Genomic DNA, 15,966 nt, shown 5'->3' with positions numbered 1-15,966 from the left:
ATTATAAGTACTGTTGTTAACCACGCGACATGTGTGGTTGGTTTACGTAATCTCTGTAATGGAATGTAGAAACATGTCCGATTCATGATGTATCTGTTTTTATTGTTATCTTTTTCAAAGGGAACACCCCCTAAAAAGCCTCTGGCTTATGTGTTCTCCCTCCCTTCTTGCTGTTATCTCCCAACAATTGTAACACAAAATAGGGATAAATAAATTATCAAAATTATCAAAGCAAACAGAAAATCGACCTCAGAGCACACGCAATTTATAGACACGGAGCAACATGGCCTCGGTTGCCGATGCTCCTAAAATCCAAAAACAACCAACCAACCAACCAACCAATCCTCCCTGCTGTCCTTTTCTCTAACATTTATTCTCTTTCCCGGGCTTTCTGATAATCTAAATGCCTTATCATCTTGTACACTGGTTAGGAATGTTGTCATAATTTTCCAGCCGTGAATTTGTTTTTTCTTTGTAGATTTTGATTTTAAAATCAAAGTGAAAAAAACAACTCTGATCAGATTACGTTTACTTTATTTCGGTATAAAGCATTAATATAATCCTTTCAGGGCCATCATCGAATATAACGTTAGACATAGTAACAGCAGATGCTTCGAACTAAGTAACTGAAAAGTGACTTACGAGGCAATTAAACCATTTAGAAAAGTGATTGACTGATTAAAAGGCGTTCGCAGGTCAATGAATACAGAGTTGCGACTAAGGGTCCCAAGAGTGTGTATAACCGACATGCATCACTAACCCAAATTAACCCTCCCTCGGAAGTAAAACCGAGTTAGCCACGTCCTTAGAAAAACAAGAATCCATAATAAAATACGCGATATTAGGTTTATTATGACAAATGTTTGCAGGACTTATCTCTGTCCCAATATCGCGGAAGCATGTTCCTAGAGAAGAGGGCAGCCGTGGCCACCATAATATTATTACGGTGGCGACGGGACAGCTTCTCAATCCCTCAGATCTAAAGCGTCCTTGTGGTCTTAAGAAACAACCACTTCTTACCGACAGATTTCTTTTAAGTTTCTTCTCAGATGATTAAAATTTTCAAAAAACAGGAATTATTGACGCGCTTTCTCCACAAAAAATTGAGGCGCTCTCTATAAGTTAAAAGTGAACTGTCATAGAGATAAGTTGAGGCGGAAGAAATATGTCTTCCAATGTAAATATTTTAACTATACAGTCTCTCATAATTCTCCATTAAGCTGTTTTATTGTTCAACTGAATGGGCAGACAAGACAGCGGTGTCTCCAGAACTTTTGGTCATGTCAGCTGATGTAAGGAGAATTTCACATTCTGTTCTTCACCCTCTGTTACTGTACAAGATTAAACTCACCTTTTGTGCACCAACAGGCAGAAACGTGTTTTAGATGGATGCCTGAAAGTGGCTGCATCCAGAGACTAGGTATTCTTCTTTTGGCGTCGTGATCCAGGGTGGTCTTAGCCTTCTCTACCAATAAGCTCTCCCAGATGTTCCAATATGTTCTACCAATAAGCTCGCCCAGAAGTCACACTTCTCCAACTTCTTATTCTAATGGTCTTTTCTCACAAATCTGACGATGTCCGCACCCTGAATAAGATGGCCAAGTTCATGGTTCATTGTAATCCTCCAGGATCCATCAACATCTTGTACAGACCCAAAAACGTTTCGTAAAATTCTACGCTCAAACACTCTCAACAACTGCTCATCTTTATTCGTTAATGTCTAAGCTTCACAAATCTATGTCACAACTGGTCTAATGAGGACTTTGTATATTTTAATTTTAAATTCCTGTTCAATTCTCTGGACTTCAATAGAATCCAGCTATGCTATTATGGACTGGAAAAAAAAAATCAATATGATCTTTTCGTGTGGTGGAGCAGCGACAAAATGAATACAGTATTCTGGGACCTTATCAGGTAGCTGGGAGATTGGGGCATTTTCTTGTTTGCTTCCAGTCGCTTAAACGACTTGATGAGTCCCTATCAATATCTATGCCAGTGTTTCTATATCGCTTTAGAAAAATATATAAATAAATATTTTTCAGATCAGTGTACTGTTAAATGATTGTTTACTTGTAATTGTGTTGATCAAGTTTTTTTTTTTATTATTCTTTTATTACAGGCAGCTCAATGGAAGCACTTATTTAAAATAGTAAGAATGATTACATCATCATCACAGGAAGAAGCAGTCACGAACATGAAAGGTAAAATGTTGGTTCATCAGAATGAACTACAGACACTTCCAGTTCCACCTTTACGTGCAATGCTACAGAAATATCTGCGCTTCTTACATCCAAAACTAACAGCAGAGCAGTATCTCAAAACTGAAAAGGCAAGTAAGCATGCCAAATATAATAAACTTATATCAATAATTTAAGATGGCATGATCTTATGTATTGGTTTCTCAATAAATGTTACTTTTAGAGCAGATCTTATACTCCAAAAAGTAGCATTTAGTGAGAAAACTTCATAAAATGATATCATCATCTATCATTGTTCCGCTGTTCCATGGGTCGACGTATGAAGCCTCGCCACCATGCCCTGTCCGTGTACTTCTCTCCGTCGTTGATTTCACTCCAATTTCCTCCTCTCTTGATGACATCGGTCTTTATCATGTCATGCCATCTCATTCTTGGTCTCCCCCTTGGTCTTTTGTCCCTTAATTGTAAATCGAACGTTCTTCTTGGCAAACGCCTCTCGTTCATCCTCTTGACATGTCCAAACCATTTCAAACAGGACCTTTCAATCCTATTCTGGAGTTTTTCAACCCGAATTCTCTATCTAATCACATCATTCCTGATTTTGTCGCGTTTTGTCTTTCCGGCTATGCTCCTCACAGATCTCATTTCTGCCCTCTGAATTCTGCTTTCATCCTTTTTCCTCATAGTCCAAGTTTCAGATGCATATGTCAGAATTGGTACGTAATAGGACCTTCTTACTATTACGTACCTAATTAGATATATAACCTTCTTACATTTCAGTGGTATGTTCCTGTTCCAGATCAGATCTTTTGTCTGCCTATAGAAATTCCCACCCACTTGTATCCTTCTACTTATTTCTTCGTCTATTACTCCAGTCTTTGTAATGGTGCTTCCTAGATAGATACTTGAAGTTGTTAACCATTTTTAGCTGTTTCCCTTCCACTGTAATGTATCCGTCAAGATCGCCACTCCTCTTTAGAATCATTACTTCACTCTTCTCCTGACTGAAAACCAGTCCAAATTCATTGGTCATACTAGCCCATATATCAACTTGCCGTTGCACTTGTTCCCTGCTCTCTCTCCCCATATGCAGAGGTCATCTGCGAAGAGCACGACTTTCATCTGGTCCTGTCCAAGTTGTTCCACCACTCTACATTGCACATCATTCATGACAGCTATGAACAGTAGTGGTGACAGGACGCCTCCTTGCCTCAAATCTGATGTTATTTCCAAGCTCTCCGTCAACCTCACCATTGTTCTTACTTTGCTCACTGTATTGGTGCACATATTCTCAATTCTCTCCACAAGATGTTCCTCTATCCCCAAGTTTCTCAAAACCTCCCACACTTTCTCTCTCTTTACGGCATCAAACGCTTTCTTTATATCCAAAAATGCCATCCATAATTCTTTATTTTGTTCATAACACTTTTCCATCAGTTGCCTGATGCAGAAAATTAGATCCACCGTCGATCTGCCAGGCCTATCCTATTTCCATGCCTGCACTACATCATTCCACATCAAGTCTGTCTGCTCTCTCTGTCCGTATCTTCGCTTTCATTCCCTCTTTTATGATCAACCTGCTTTTGTCCCTTTTGCTGGCTGTCCTGCACGTTCAACAGGTTTTCAAAATACTTCTTCCATGTTCCTCTTATCTCTTCGTCCTTGGTTATTAGGTTCTCATTCTCATCTATCAAATATTTGCTCTGTTCACTATCTCTTCTCCTTTTACTCACCATACTATACAGCGTCTTTTTATTACCTTCGATATCTTGTCGTAGAGTTTCATTTCATTCTTCCAACCACAGTCTTCTTTCCTCGTTAACTATCCTCTTGGTCTCTCTCTTCACGGTTTCATATCTCTCTTTATTCTCGCCATTTCTGTTCTGAAAGTAGGTCCTGAATGCATTATTCTTGATTTTCACAGCCTCTCTCGTTCTATCATTCCACCATGGTGTTTCTTCCCATCTCCTTCTAATGCTTGTCCTTCCACAAACCTGCTCTGTCAGTCCTACTGTACAGTCTTTGAATGCTTTCTATTCTGAGTCCACGCTGTTCACCAGTCTTAGGTACAACCTTCCTGAACTCTTCTCTGAACATCGCTCCTTTTTCCTCTTCTTTCAACTTCCACACTCGTAGTTTTCTCCCTCTTGTTATTTTGATCCTCTTCAATTTAGGGAATTTTAAAACTCCAACACTAACCTGTGATCACTACCCAATGAAACACTAGGAATGACTTTGACGGCCACTAGTCTTCTGCGTCGCTCTTTATCCACGAGTATATAGTCAAGGAGGGATTCCTGTTGACCGTCCCAATCGTATCTTGTCACTTTGTGACTCTTTCTCTTCTTGAACCAGGTGTTTCCTATGACCAAGCTGTTCCGTAAACAGAAATCCAACAGCCTGTCACCATCATCATTCCTAGGTCCCTAGCCATGCGGACCCATAACGTATTCTAGTCCTTGTCCCTCCACTCCGACTTTTGCGTTCAGGTCACCTATGATAACTATATCTCCACCTGTGATGTTCTCTTCGAACTTGTCCTCAAACTCCAGCTTCTCAATCTCTTCGCAACCGGTTTTTGGTGCGTAACATTGTACTATTTTCAATGTTTCGCTGTCATTCATTTGCAGTTTAATTGACATGAGTCTGTCGCTATTATTCGCCTCCATTAGCCTTTCCTTAATCCTGTGATCTATAATGATGGCTACATCCTTCCTCGCTATATCACCCCCAGAAATAACAAGAATTTTGTTATTTACAAAAATGTAACCTTTTTGAAGAAATGATCGATATTTATTTTGCACAATGTCCAAAATGAAAACATGGAGAAAGGCAATAAACAGCATTAATCTATCGCATGTAAATATACATCCAACTGCCAAATTGCATAATGATCCCAGGAATTATTACTCTGTATAATCTTGTTTGCGATACTCTAGCAGTTATTCAGGAAATCCAATTTCCGTGTATGCAGAGCACAGAAATCAAATTCACTGAAGGCCACGTTATGTTAAGGGACTGGATACATTCATCTATAATCTTCACGTGTGTACTCCATATCTAAAAAAATTTATTCCTGCCCCACACATCTACAGTATCTTAGTCCATCAGTCCTCGTGGGGTGTACAGTAGTTATAATGACCGTCCTCTCCACACCAAATGGGAAAAAAAAGTCTGATTCGAATCCCGAAGAACTTTGATGGACTCAAAACTTTCTTAACAGCGAAGTAATTTTCCTTCTTGAATTTAATGTTTACGACTATAGCTGGCTTAAATTGTCTAGTACCATTGATCCAGTTGATAGAGATGCTGATGCTTCTGCTGTTATTAATGACCTTACAGAACTAGTCCATATGCCTGCTTAGAATCTCTTTTTCTATTCATTCCCACACTTTTGGTCAGCTAGTGGGCCTCCCTGTGAAGTAAGAACCCTGGGGCATTACACTGGCTGCCCCGCTCTAGTTCTGCCACTGGATATAGTAGTAACGCAGTTCAGTAGTTCACTGCTAACGTGTTGCCAGACAGCAATTTTCAATGTTTAAGATTACTAAAGGGGTTTCAGCAAAACGACCTTCGTTGAAAGCCTTTTTTTTTTTTTTTTATCTTTTAACAGTTTGTTTATTATGCATTTTTTTAAATCAACACCGTGGACGCAATCAAGCCAGACCGCACCAGGGCGTTTCCCCAGTACGTTTTTACCCCCCCCCCAAAAAAAAAACTAGGAAACCAGAGCGCAATCTACTTTTTTAGTGGATGGCCTACACAAATTGACAAATTATTGCATTTTTTGTTATGCTGTTTAAAAAATATATCATATTAGGGGATACCAAGAACAACTTAATCCACTCGTGTGTATTTACTCGTTTGTCTATAAATTGCGTCGGTTCTCTGGTCGATATTCCTGTTTTGCTGGAGGAAAAACCCAAGTTTCCAGGAGAAAAACCTTGCTGTCCTTGCCTGAGACCAACTAACTCAGCCTTGGAATGAAAAAGCCCATAAAAGTTTCGAACTTTTCCGATTAGCAACGGAAATCGAACTCAAACCTTTGCCACCACTAATGGCACGACAGTATAATATTAGTAATGTGCAAGGACATGAACTTTCCCCGAATCAGCCAATGATAAATAAATAAATAAATACAATAATAATAACAACAACAAATGTGTAAACAAATTTGATATGTGTTATCTTTCACGTTTCTGCTATCATTAATATAATAAGCAAATAAATAAATTTTTCTGCTTACACTCCGGGACTCTGACCGTGCAGTCATCCCGACTGCACGGTCAGAGCAGTTTACAAGATGGAGAATGCGCAAGAAACAACACCGTATTTAGTAGGCACGCCAGCTTCAATCACGGTCACTCAAAGCACTGTATTCATGCACCCTCGTGGCTGACTACTCGGCTACGGCGACTTCTAATAGTACTAATTCACAACATATATTTAGTAAACTGATAATAAAAAATAAAGAGGTTCACCGAAAATTAAGAACTTCGTATGTGCGAATCCGAGAACATTTTTCTGCACATTAACCGTACTGCGCACTCATTCCTCCAATCAATACAGAGCAACAAACAGTATGCAGTGCGCCATTTAATATACGTTGTGTGGATAACCCGTGTGATATATACGAAAAAATAAAAATAAATAATAATTTATGGATTTCTATTTGCGATTTTAAAAAAATTACGAAAGACATGACAAATCTTTTTAAAAAGAGCAAAATATAAAATTTCATGAAAATCAGTCCACTGGGGGGCCATTTATTACATGCGGGCGGACGGACAGACATGGTGAAGAGAATAGGAACCAGAAACGTATATGCGAAAGCGCCTGAAAGTGGATTTTAGTTTTCGATGGTAAAAAAAAAAAAAAAAAAAGTCAGTTAATGTATGCAGTGCGTTACATTTCAGGAAAATTTGCAAATAGTAATACAGTCGCTCTATCTAATGACCCCCCCCCACCTCCCCCAGAGGAATGAGAAAACGGTCGTTATATCGATTGTTCATAAAATAGCATTAGGTTAATGAGGTGAAGATGACAGGCGCTTTACTCATATGTGCTTAACTCACCTAACGTAATAAAATAATAAACAAGAAAGGCGCCTCAGTAGCTAGGTGGGAAGGAGCAGCAGTGCGTAGCACACACTTCTTGATTAGACCGGGGTTCGAGCCCGTCACCACCAAATACGGAGGATGCGGAAAGGTTAGGGAATGACCACCGCATATTCCGGAGCAATATGGCCTTAGTTGCTAATGCTCCTAAAAAAAAAAAATAACAATAAACAAGAAGGCTAAAGTTCATTATTTGGGTACCACTTGTCTCTGCACGGTGGCCGTGGTCATAGAACGAAGTGATTGTACGGACAAGTTCTGTGATTATTGTGAAGGCGTTTTCTTTCTGATTGTTATGTGTCATCGAGGAGGAGGAGGGGTGCTTAGCTTAGGTAGGGCGTTTATCCCTCCCCCATCCCGCTGTTTTAAAATCGGAAGACGAGTTTGCGATTTAAAAGCAGCGGCAAGTGGGGGATAAATACCCTAGGCATATCAACCAAGGAGGACAGTGGGCGGGAAAGCAGTGAGTGGCACCTGTCGATCACAACTTTGTTCTTGTCCGTTTGTCGAAATATGTACCCAAGATCTGGAGTTTTACCAATAAGAATAAAAGAACACAAACCCACAATAAAATGTTTATTCATAGTAGCACACGTTTGCTTATTCTTATATATTTTATTTTTATATTATTTTGTATCACTAAATTCCGTAGCCATTTTTTTAAAATTGAAACAGCCATAGCCCCGAATTGGACGCATGTTTATGAGTAACTTCATAGCAGTTACTATGAAGTCAGTGGCATAGCTACCATGTAGGCAGGCAAGGCAATTGCCTCCGGGCCCTTTAGGGGACCGGGGTCTTTGGCTGTCTCCTGTTTTTGCAATTTTCATTAATTAAGTAGGAGCCCAGACATGTTTTTTGCCTCCAGGCCCGAGAAAGGGTAGCTATGCTACTGTATGAAGTTGTAAACTCTTCTGCCCTCGAATGGCTTTAGTTATTTCATTTGCCCAGCACACTATTACGATAGCTGCACCACTGCGAGAAAACACGAGATACGAAGCAGAATGTTCTCGTCTCTTACTTTCATAAAATATTATTTTTTTATATAAACTTTTGAGTTAACTAGAAAAATAAGTGCAATAATACTATATAAGAGAAAATGGCGAAAAATAAAGCTGTTTACTTGACAAATTGAATGTGGTAGAACAGGTAACTTGCAGGAAATCAGTCCTGGTTTCTATATTGAGAAGGTACTAATAATATGTTGTATCTTCACACAAAAGCCGCACATAATTTCTATTTAAATTAATATTATATTAATCTCATATTTAAATTAATATTTCTCCCTTCGTTCTACTACAGACAACCTCAGACGACTCTAAAACAACATTGCAGAAATATCCTTTCTGCACACGAAAACTCGTTAAACGACTACTTTATTTTTCACTTGGTAGCATCCCTTAATCAGACTTTCTCCCTCACTAGTTGAGAACACCTACCTCCACTCTGTATCAATTCGAACACGTTCGTTATGGTCAGCCATTTTTAACTCTCAGCGCCACACAACTGTGCGAAAAATAGTGATGGCATAATTGAGAGGTTTATTTATTTATTAATTATTTATTAAATTAGTTTATTTTGCCAATAAACATGGCCTCCACCCCTTACACGGCCATTCATTATCAGTAATACAATTAATCTAAAAATATTTCTTGACTAAATAAATGTCTAAGAGCATGGGCGCCGGCAGCGTGGTGCAAATAATACACAATTTTTAATATTTTCATTAATTTATTGAAATATTAAAACAATATAAATTCTACAAAAAAAAAAAAAAAACTAAAATATTAATTCAAATAATTTATCAAAACAATAACAAAATTAAAATAACTCGCAAAACAGAATTAGACCGTTAATTTTCGTCATTATCTTTAAATATGCTTACAGATCACGATAAAACTGCTATACAAAATTGCATTCTTCTAGGCATATCTACGAATATATTTTGATATAGTTGCGTTCATAAACTCTTCATTGCCAATGACGAAATCTGGCACTTTTTTATTTTTCACTCTCCCCGAGTGCGCTCACAGTCTGTGCAGTACTTTCTCCCAGCGATCACGAAACGTTAGCTCGAATGTACACTTAAATTAGTCAAACTTGAATTAATTAAGATATTACCCGTATTCTAAAATTTAGTGAACACAAAATTAATTCCCACATGCATCACCTTTATTCTGTGAGGTAGCACAGTGGTATCGTCTCCATTCTCCCCACACCGAGTGGAAAAAGCCCGGGTTCGAATCCTGTCGATGACACGAGGAACTTTTATTGACGTTTTTCACTCCATGACTCAGGCGTAGATAGCAAGGATTTTTCTTCCACAAACGAGTTTTTTCGTCCAGCAAAACAGGCAAATTGACCAGAGAACAAACGCAATTTACAGACAGTACAAATGGATGTATGTAATAAATTACCTAGTGGCTCTAGTGTAATACACTAGAGCCACTAGGCTGTTATGTGAACGTCGATTATCCGAACTAATTGGCATCAATGTTGATTCGGTTAATCAAACATACACTGCCCTACCATTAATATCCGGACACCTACCTTTAGACAAAAAAAAAAAAACTTTTATTGTGTCATTTAATTTTGTACTGAATGTCATTTAATTTTGTACTAAAACCTTTTATGCCAGCCTTCAAACTTCGCGGCATACTCTCAACCAACTTTTTATAAATGTCAGGTGATATGTTCCTCCACTCGGCCTTTAACGCAGGGACCAGTTCCGCCTTGTTCTTTGGGCGATCTCCACGTGCACATACCCGACAGTCCAATACATCCCAAAGATGCTCGATAGGGTTCAGATCAGTATTCTGGGCTGGCCAATCCAACTTTTCCACACCCATGTCATCAAACCACTCTGTTATGACCTGAGCAGTATGGCATGTCTTGCTGATACAGGTATGGGCCTTCCCCGAAGTATTGCCATAATGTTGGAAGTGCATAATTGTCTAGACTATTATTACATAGCATTCATGGTTTTGTCGATAATGACTAAAGGGCTCAAGCCAAACCAAGAAAGGCGCCCCATACCATGACACTGCCTCCACCAAACTTCATTGTTGAGAGGATGTAATCAGAAAAGAACTGTTCTCCTGGCATTCGCCACACCCAGGAACGGCCATCACACTGGTAGAATGCGAATCTCGACTCGTCTCTATAGGACTGTTTTCCACTTACAGTCCGGAATTCGCGCTCCTTACACCATGTTAATCGGCGTCTAGCATTTGTTGATCAATTCTGTTGAAGTAATTCTGTTGAACGTGTTATCTTGTATGCTCACTTTTGCAATTGTCTGTTCGAAGCCCAGTGTGCATATTTTTAGCGGGTTCTGTGACGTTTTGCATTCATAGGACCCGGTTCCCCATCCATGGAGGGGTGTCCGGATATTAATGGTACACAAGAATACCCACTTTGTACGAAACAAAGTGTAATTAGGCCTAAAATTAAATTATTGTACGCAAGGTTATTACTACTGTATTTTGAAATATGAAATATTGATTTAGGAATGGTTTGTAAATAATAACCAAAACGTATTGAAGAAACAATGTATATTACATTTATTTTGAACTTACCTAATTGTTCTACATGACGTCAACTATAAATCATTGGCTATTACTAATAGCACACAGAATAGTAATAGCACACAAATAAGAGTACTGTATAATGAATCTTGTGCAAGTTTATTTTTTTAAAATATGCAATCTTGGATTTTCCTTTAAACCATGCGGGATTGTCTTTTTTTTTTTTTTTTTTTTTCGCAGCGAGGTCTCTCATCCTCTTTAATAGCAGTATCTCCGTAGAACTGCATTCAGACTGTTGCTCACACCATGCCATTGCAGTTTCTAGCCAGTGAAGGCCTCCGCATGAGTGGGCCCGCTTCATCTTCTTCGTCATCAGAATCACCTTGATTAAAGTCAGTACGTTCTTCATCCTAGACTAATGTAACAATTTCTTCTTCAGTTAAAATATCATAACCAGTATCATCAAGGATTCTTCATTGTCTAACCTTGAAATAAAGGAATTCAGGTAACTTTATTTCAAGGAATTTCCGGAAAACCTGGGAAGCCCTTGAAATAAAATTACAATCTCACTTACGACTTCATTCAAATTTTTCACGTCTCTTCGGCAGCACCCCAAAGTTTATGCCATTCCTTTTTCAGATTTCTCATGTTTCAGGCAATTTCTCTCCGGCATGTTCCAGGCATCTGCTAACATATAGCAACGATCCTTAATGTTGAGCTTCTTTGAAAACTCAACCATGCTCTCTTCCTCTCCCTCTGGTAGCAGCAAGCAACTCAAGACAGTTTTTTGTACATCTTTTTCTGTTTTTCTATAACACCTTGATCCATTGGCTGCAGCAGGGCTGTAACATTTGGCGGTAAAAACCTGACAATGAAGTTCTTGTCAACTGACTTCAGTTTTTCAAAAGGGGGGTGGGATGGTGCATTGTTGATAATAAGCAAAACATTACCGACTTTACCCTCATTTTCTCGATGCCTCTTCACACTTGGAATAAAATCTTGGCTAAACCAAACCAAAAAAATGTTGAAATTCATCGAAACATTTTTCTGTCTTTTATACCGTACTAGTAGGCACCTTACACCTTTAAACATCTTTGATTCTTGGATTTCCCAATGGTAAAACATACTATCCACTTGCATTTGCACACACCATAACTGTAACACGTTGTTTGTTAGCTTTGAAACCAGGAGCAGCCATTTCGCGTTATGGTGCAAGTGATTTACGAAGGAGTGATCCCAATTAAGACCAGTTTCATCTGCATTGTAAACTTCATCCTTGGAAACATCTTCTTCCTCCGCTATTTTCAGAAAATGCTTTAAAAGCTTCTGCTTCCGGAACATCACTTGATAAAGATTGTCCTTGAATTTCAAGTTCCCTTATACCGTGGCGAGATTTGAAAAATTTCAGGCATCCTGTACTGGCTTTAAATTCAGATGGGCCTTTAAACTTTTGATTCAATTGTATCGCTTTTTCGTATAACATAGGTCCAGCAATAGGTTCGCCTTGACTTCTCTTTTGTAGAAACCATAAATAAACAGCGTCTTCTAATTTCTCATCAGTAGCTTTTTTCATAGTTTCCCTTTTTTTTAGAGCCATCTTCAATGTCTAACTTTGAAGCAAAATTCAAAATTTCATTTTTTCTGCTCTTTATGTCAGATATAGTTGCTTTCCAAAGTTAAAAATCTTAGCAAGAGATACACCGGTTTCGCCCTTTTCCAGTCTATTAATAATTATTATTTTATCTTCTGTTGACAACACATTGCGGTTTATTTTGCCTGTAGACGCCATTATTAACTCAACAGGGCAGCAGTATTAAAATTAAAAGGCAAAATGACACAGTATTTCACTTTGATAGAGCCACGAACAAAAACTCGAGCACTGAGTGATTGAGCATTGAGCATTGAGTGACAAAACGCTTGCAATAACCTCACACTGCAGTGGCTCGCAGCAGACTGAGTGAAAGCTAACCCCCCCCCCACACCGTCCTCCCGTGCTTACAACGGATAACGTTACAATAGACAGGGACTCGTCAAAGAAATGGTAGCCTGTCCTAGGTCCACACAGTAGCTGAAGCCAACGTTTGATTTTTAACTCCTGTAATGACAAATTAAGACTATTAATATGCTATACTGCATATATCTTCTGGTAAATCATCGGAAACGAACGTATTAAGCTGCAGGAGTAATATTTCCGCATAACAACCAGTGCAGTGTAGATACTCCAATTTTTTGGGGGGCACGCGGTGGTTCAGATAATCGACGTTCTATCGTAGCTTTTTTTTTTTTTTTTTTTTGGCAACACCTTGCAAAATATCCTGCCGGCGCCCATGTCTAAGAGTATGAAAAAGGTTGTATATGCATGGATAACGCACTTCCATCATTTCTACTACCCATGTAGTATACATGCATCGTTTAACTCTCCATGTCGTTTAACTATATCTCATATTGTGAATACCTTCACAACGAATTCACTATTGCAACGACAGGGTGTCTGCCCACTCACCGATGAGTAAGCCAACAAGCTTGAAACGGTGCTGTCTGAGTGATGATATGCTCCGAGAATAAGTAACATTAGTCTTCTCCACTGGTGAAGCGTTTCTTATTCAAAGCAGTGCAATACCTCTGCAAATCGTTGTGAAGTTGTAATGTTCTTACACTCGTTTATTTAGGTTTCTTACACTCACTAAAATCAAAAACTGCCGAATTATTCCAAGCACCTCAGTTCTGCTTGGACATTCACTCAAGACTGGTTGATAAGATCGTGGCCACCTTCTCCCTGAAATTGTACTGCCTTTTAAGCATAAGGGCGCCAGAGGCACCGGATACATACAAGGCAGTCTTTATTTATATATATTTTCATTAACTCAACTATTTAAGGAAGACCTAAATATAAAAATCGGTAAAACCATTTTTGAAAAAAACGTAATTTTCAAATTAATCTTCAAGTAAAGTTCATTGACCTTGGCAAGTAGAAAGCTCAGTTTTCGATAAAAAAAATCACTTAAAAATATTAGTAAAAAACAGCAATGAGTTTTTGAAACAGTGATTTTGGGACCCCCTCTGGTGGGGGCCCTGGGCAGATGTCTTTTTTGTCTGTAGGATAACGCGCCACTGTGTTTCATGTGATGTTTAAACTCTGTAACATGAAATATGAAAAAAGACAATCCTATCTATTTAATTTTAAATAAGAATTCCTCTTCCCATTTATCACAGAAACGGGAACAGTGTAACAGCTAAACTCCAGCTCTAGTAATTCATTTTGCTACTCGGATGCAAAGTAAATTTCTACATTACAACATTTGCAGTGTTATAAAAAAATTCAAAGAAAACACTGAAATGCGTGTCACTGTTCGCAATTACTAAGTTGGTTGTTATTCCCAGTTTAAATTTGTCATTTTATATTTCTATTTTGTTAGTTCATATGCAAAAAAGCAATTATACCTTTCGATCTAGGTAGGATGACCTTAATCACATCTTGGTGGATTACTATAGATGACCTGGATTTAACTCGGGACTGCAGATAACCTCCTTCCAAGCCTGGTTAATAGGTCATGGCCTGCTATACAACATAAGCTAGAGGAAATATGTAATATTTCTTTGTGGGCTTGAGTCACGTCAATCCCACCTGTTTAGACAATCAACATAACTTATCTGAATACAGAGGGCACCACTGAGCGGATGTTTTAAACAGGATGTAGTCATTAATCACGAACGCCGATAGCACAAATCGTCATATACATGTATATGTCACATGTATGTGTGTGGAATACATACACATAAACTGTATTAGTTGAGAACTCCAGTACTAGTTGAAACAGGTGGAATGTGCATGTTTCAACTAATGCTGGAGTTCTCCAAGGTTGTGTTTTTCATCCATTCTTTTTGTCCACCTGTATAGTAATTGATTTTCTTCAGCTGTCTAAAAATCTATGTCCATAATTCTGCGATGATAGCACAATACATTCCATCTTCCAGTTCAAACTAGACGGTGGAATATAGGAAACGTATATCTTTCTCAAGAAACCCTGCTTGCACAAACAGCTTCAACGGTTCGAATATCCAGCATCAGTTCCTTAATCCAGTTCTAGATAATTATTCCCAGTGTGAATAAGGACATTTATCAGGCCTTCTAAAACACAGTCCAGCCCTATTTCTCGCAAAAAGATTTTACTGCACCCATGCTCATCATCAACAACACTCAGATTTCTACCCAAGATCGTATATCTTTACCAGAAATTAGAATTACAAATTATGAAATTTTTTGATTACGAATATGAATTATGACAGTTTTAGAATTAACTGTGATTGAAAACCTTTCTCGATATAAGCTTATCATAAATATTGCTTCTTCTGCATCGAAAAAAGAAAAGTTTTCTTTTTCACTTTCGGTATTATTTTTATTCTTAACAGCTGCTTACTCTGTGTAAATCTGAAATCTTCTCCACCATGAAATCTGGTTTCTTATTGTGCTGTATAAGGCAATGGTTTGAGGCTTCTAGATCTGAATGTGTACCACATACAGATCTGGAAGCTTCATTTTAGGAAGTACCCCAAAACTTCTCTTAAGCTCCTAATCTTTATCCAGAAGACTTCACCCAGATTAATTAACGGTTCCTCACGTACAGAGTCCCCTCCACTACCACACAGACTTTCAGTTTATGCATCCATAATTCTACCTCTTTCCTCCAAAGCAGTCCGAACACATTCATCAACTAGCCAGTTCCATTCTTATTTTCCCATTCTTTATTTTTCCTTATTACCTTCTATTTTCTTGAATAACCTTCCCTTGAATATGTTTCCCGAAAATTACAATCTACAGAAATTCAAGTCTAACGTCAATGAGTATCTTCTGTCTTCTCAACATTCAACCCTCACTTGGTACCAGAATAGTATAGGTTTCAATACGTGTTCTGCATGGAGTCGTCATCATCCTAAAGTTAGAAAGAAAATGAAAGAAAAAAGAAGTCTGGATACGGAAATCGATCCCATATCTTTCCAAACTGAAGGTACGGTGAATACGGACAGCAGTATTCTCACAATAGCACACCAACTGTTAATACCACACTCAAGGTAGCTGAGAACGATAAAGACCTGGGAGAAGTTGTGCAGTCAGATATGCAGTTT

General features: G+C 38.4%; 1 protein-coding gene across 1 annotated transcript in view; it reads left to right on the top strand.

Moving 5' to 3' along the window:
* Nucleotides 1–15,966, top strand: part of LOC150087739 (carnitine O-acetyltransferase-like) — a 93,640-nt gene that overhangs the window by 11,886 nt on the left and 65,788 nt on the right. The window contains exon 2 of the mRNA XM_090369862.1: nucleotides 2,120–2,329. Coding sequence (XP_090225988.1) covers nucleotides 2,120–2,329 — 210 coding nt within the window. The remainder of the gene's footprint in view (nucleotides 1–2,119; nucleotides 2,330–15,966) is intronic.

Source organism: Mastigoproctus giganteus, chromosome 3, assembly GCF_048544385.1.
Source record: "Mastigoproctus giganteus isolate SK-2022 chromosome 3, ASM4854438v1, whole genome shotgun sequence".
Lineage (NCBI taxonomy): Eukaryota > Metazoa > Arthropoda > Arachnida > Uropygi > Thelyphonidae > Mastigoproctus > Mastigoproctus giganteus.
The sequence above is the reverse complement of the archived record's forward strand: the minus strand, read 5'-3'. Positions and strand labels throughout refer to the sequence as shown.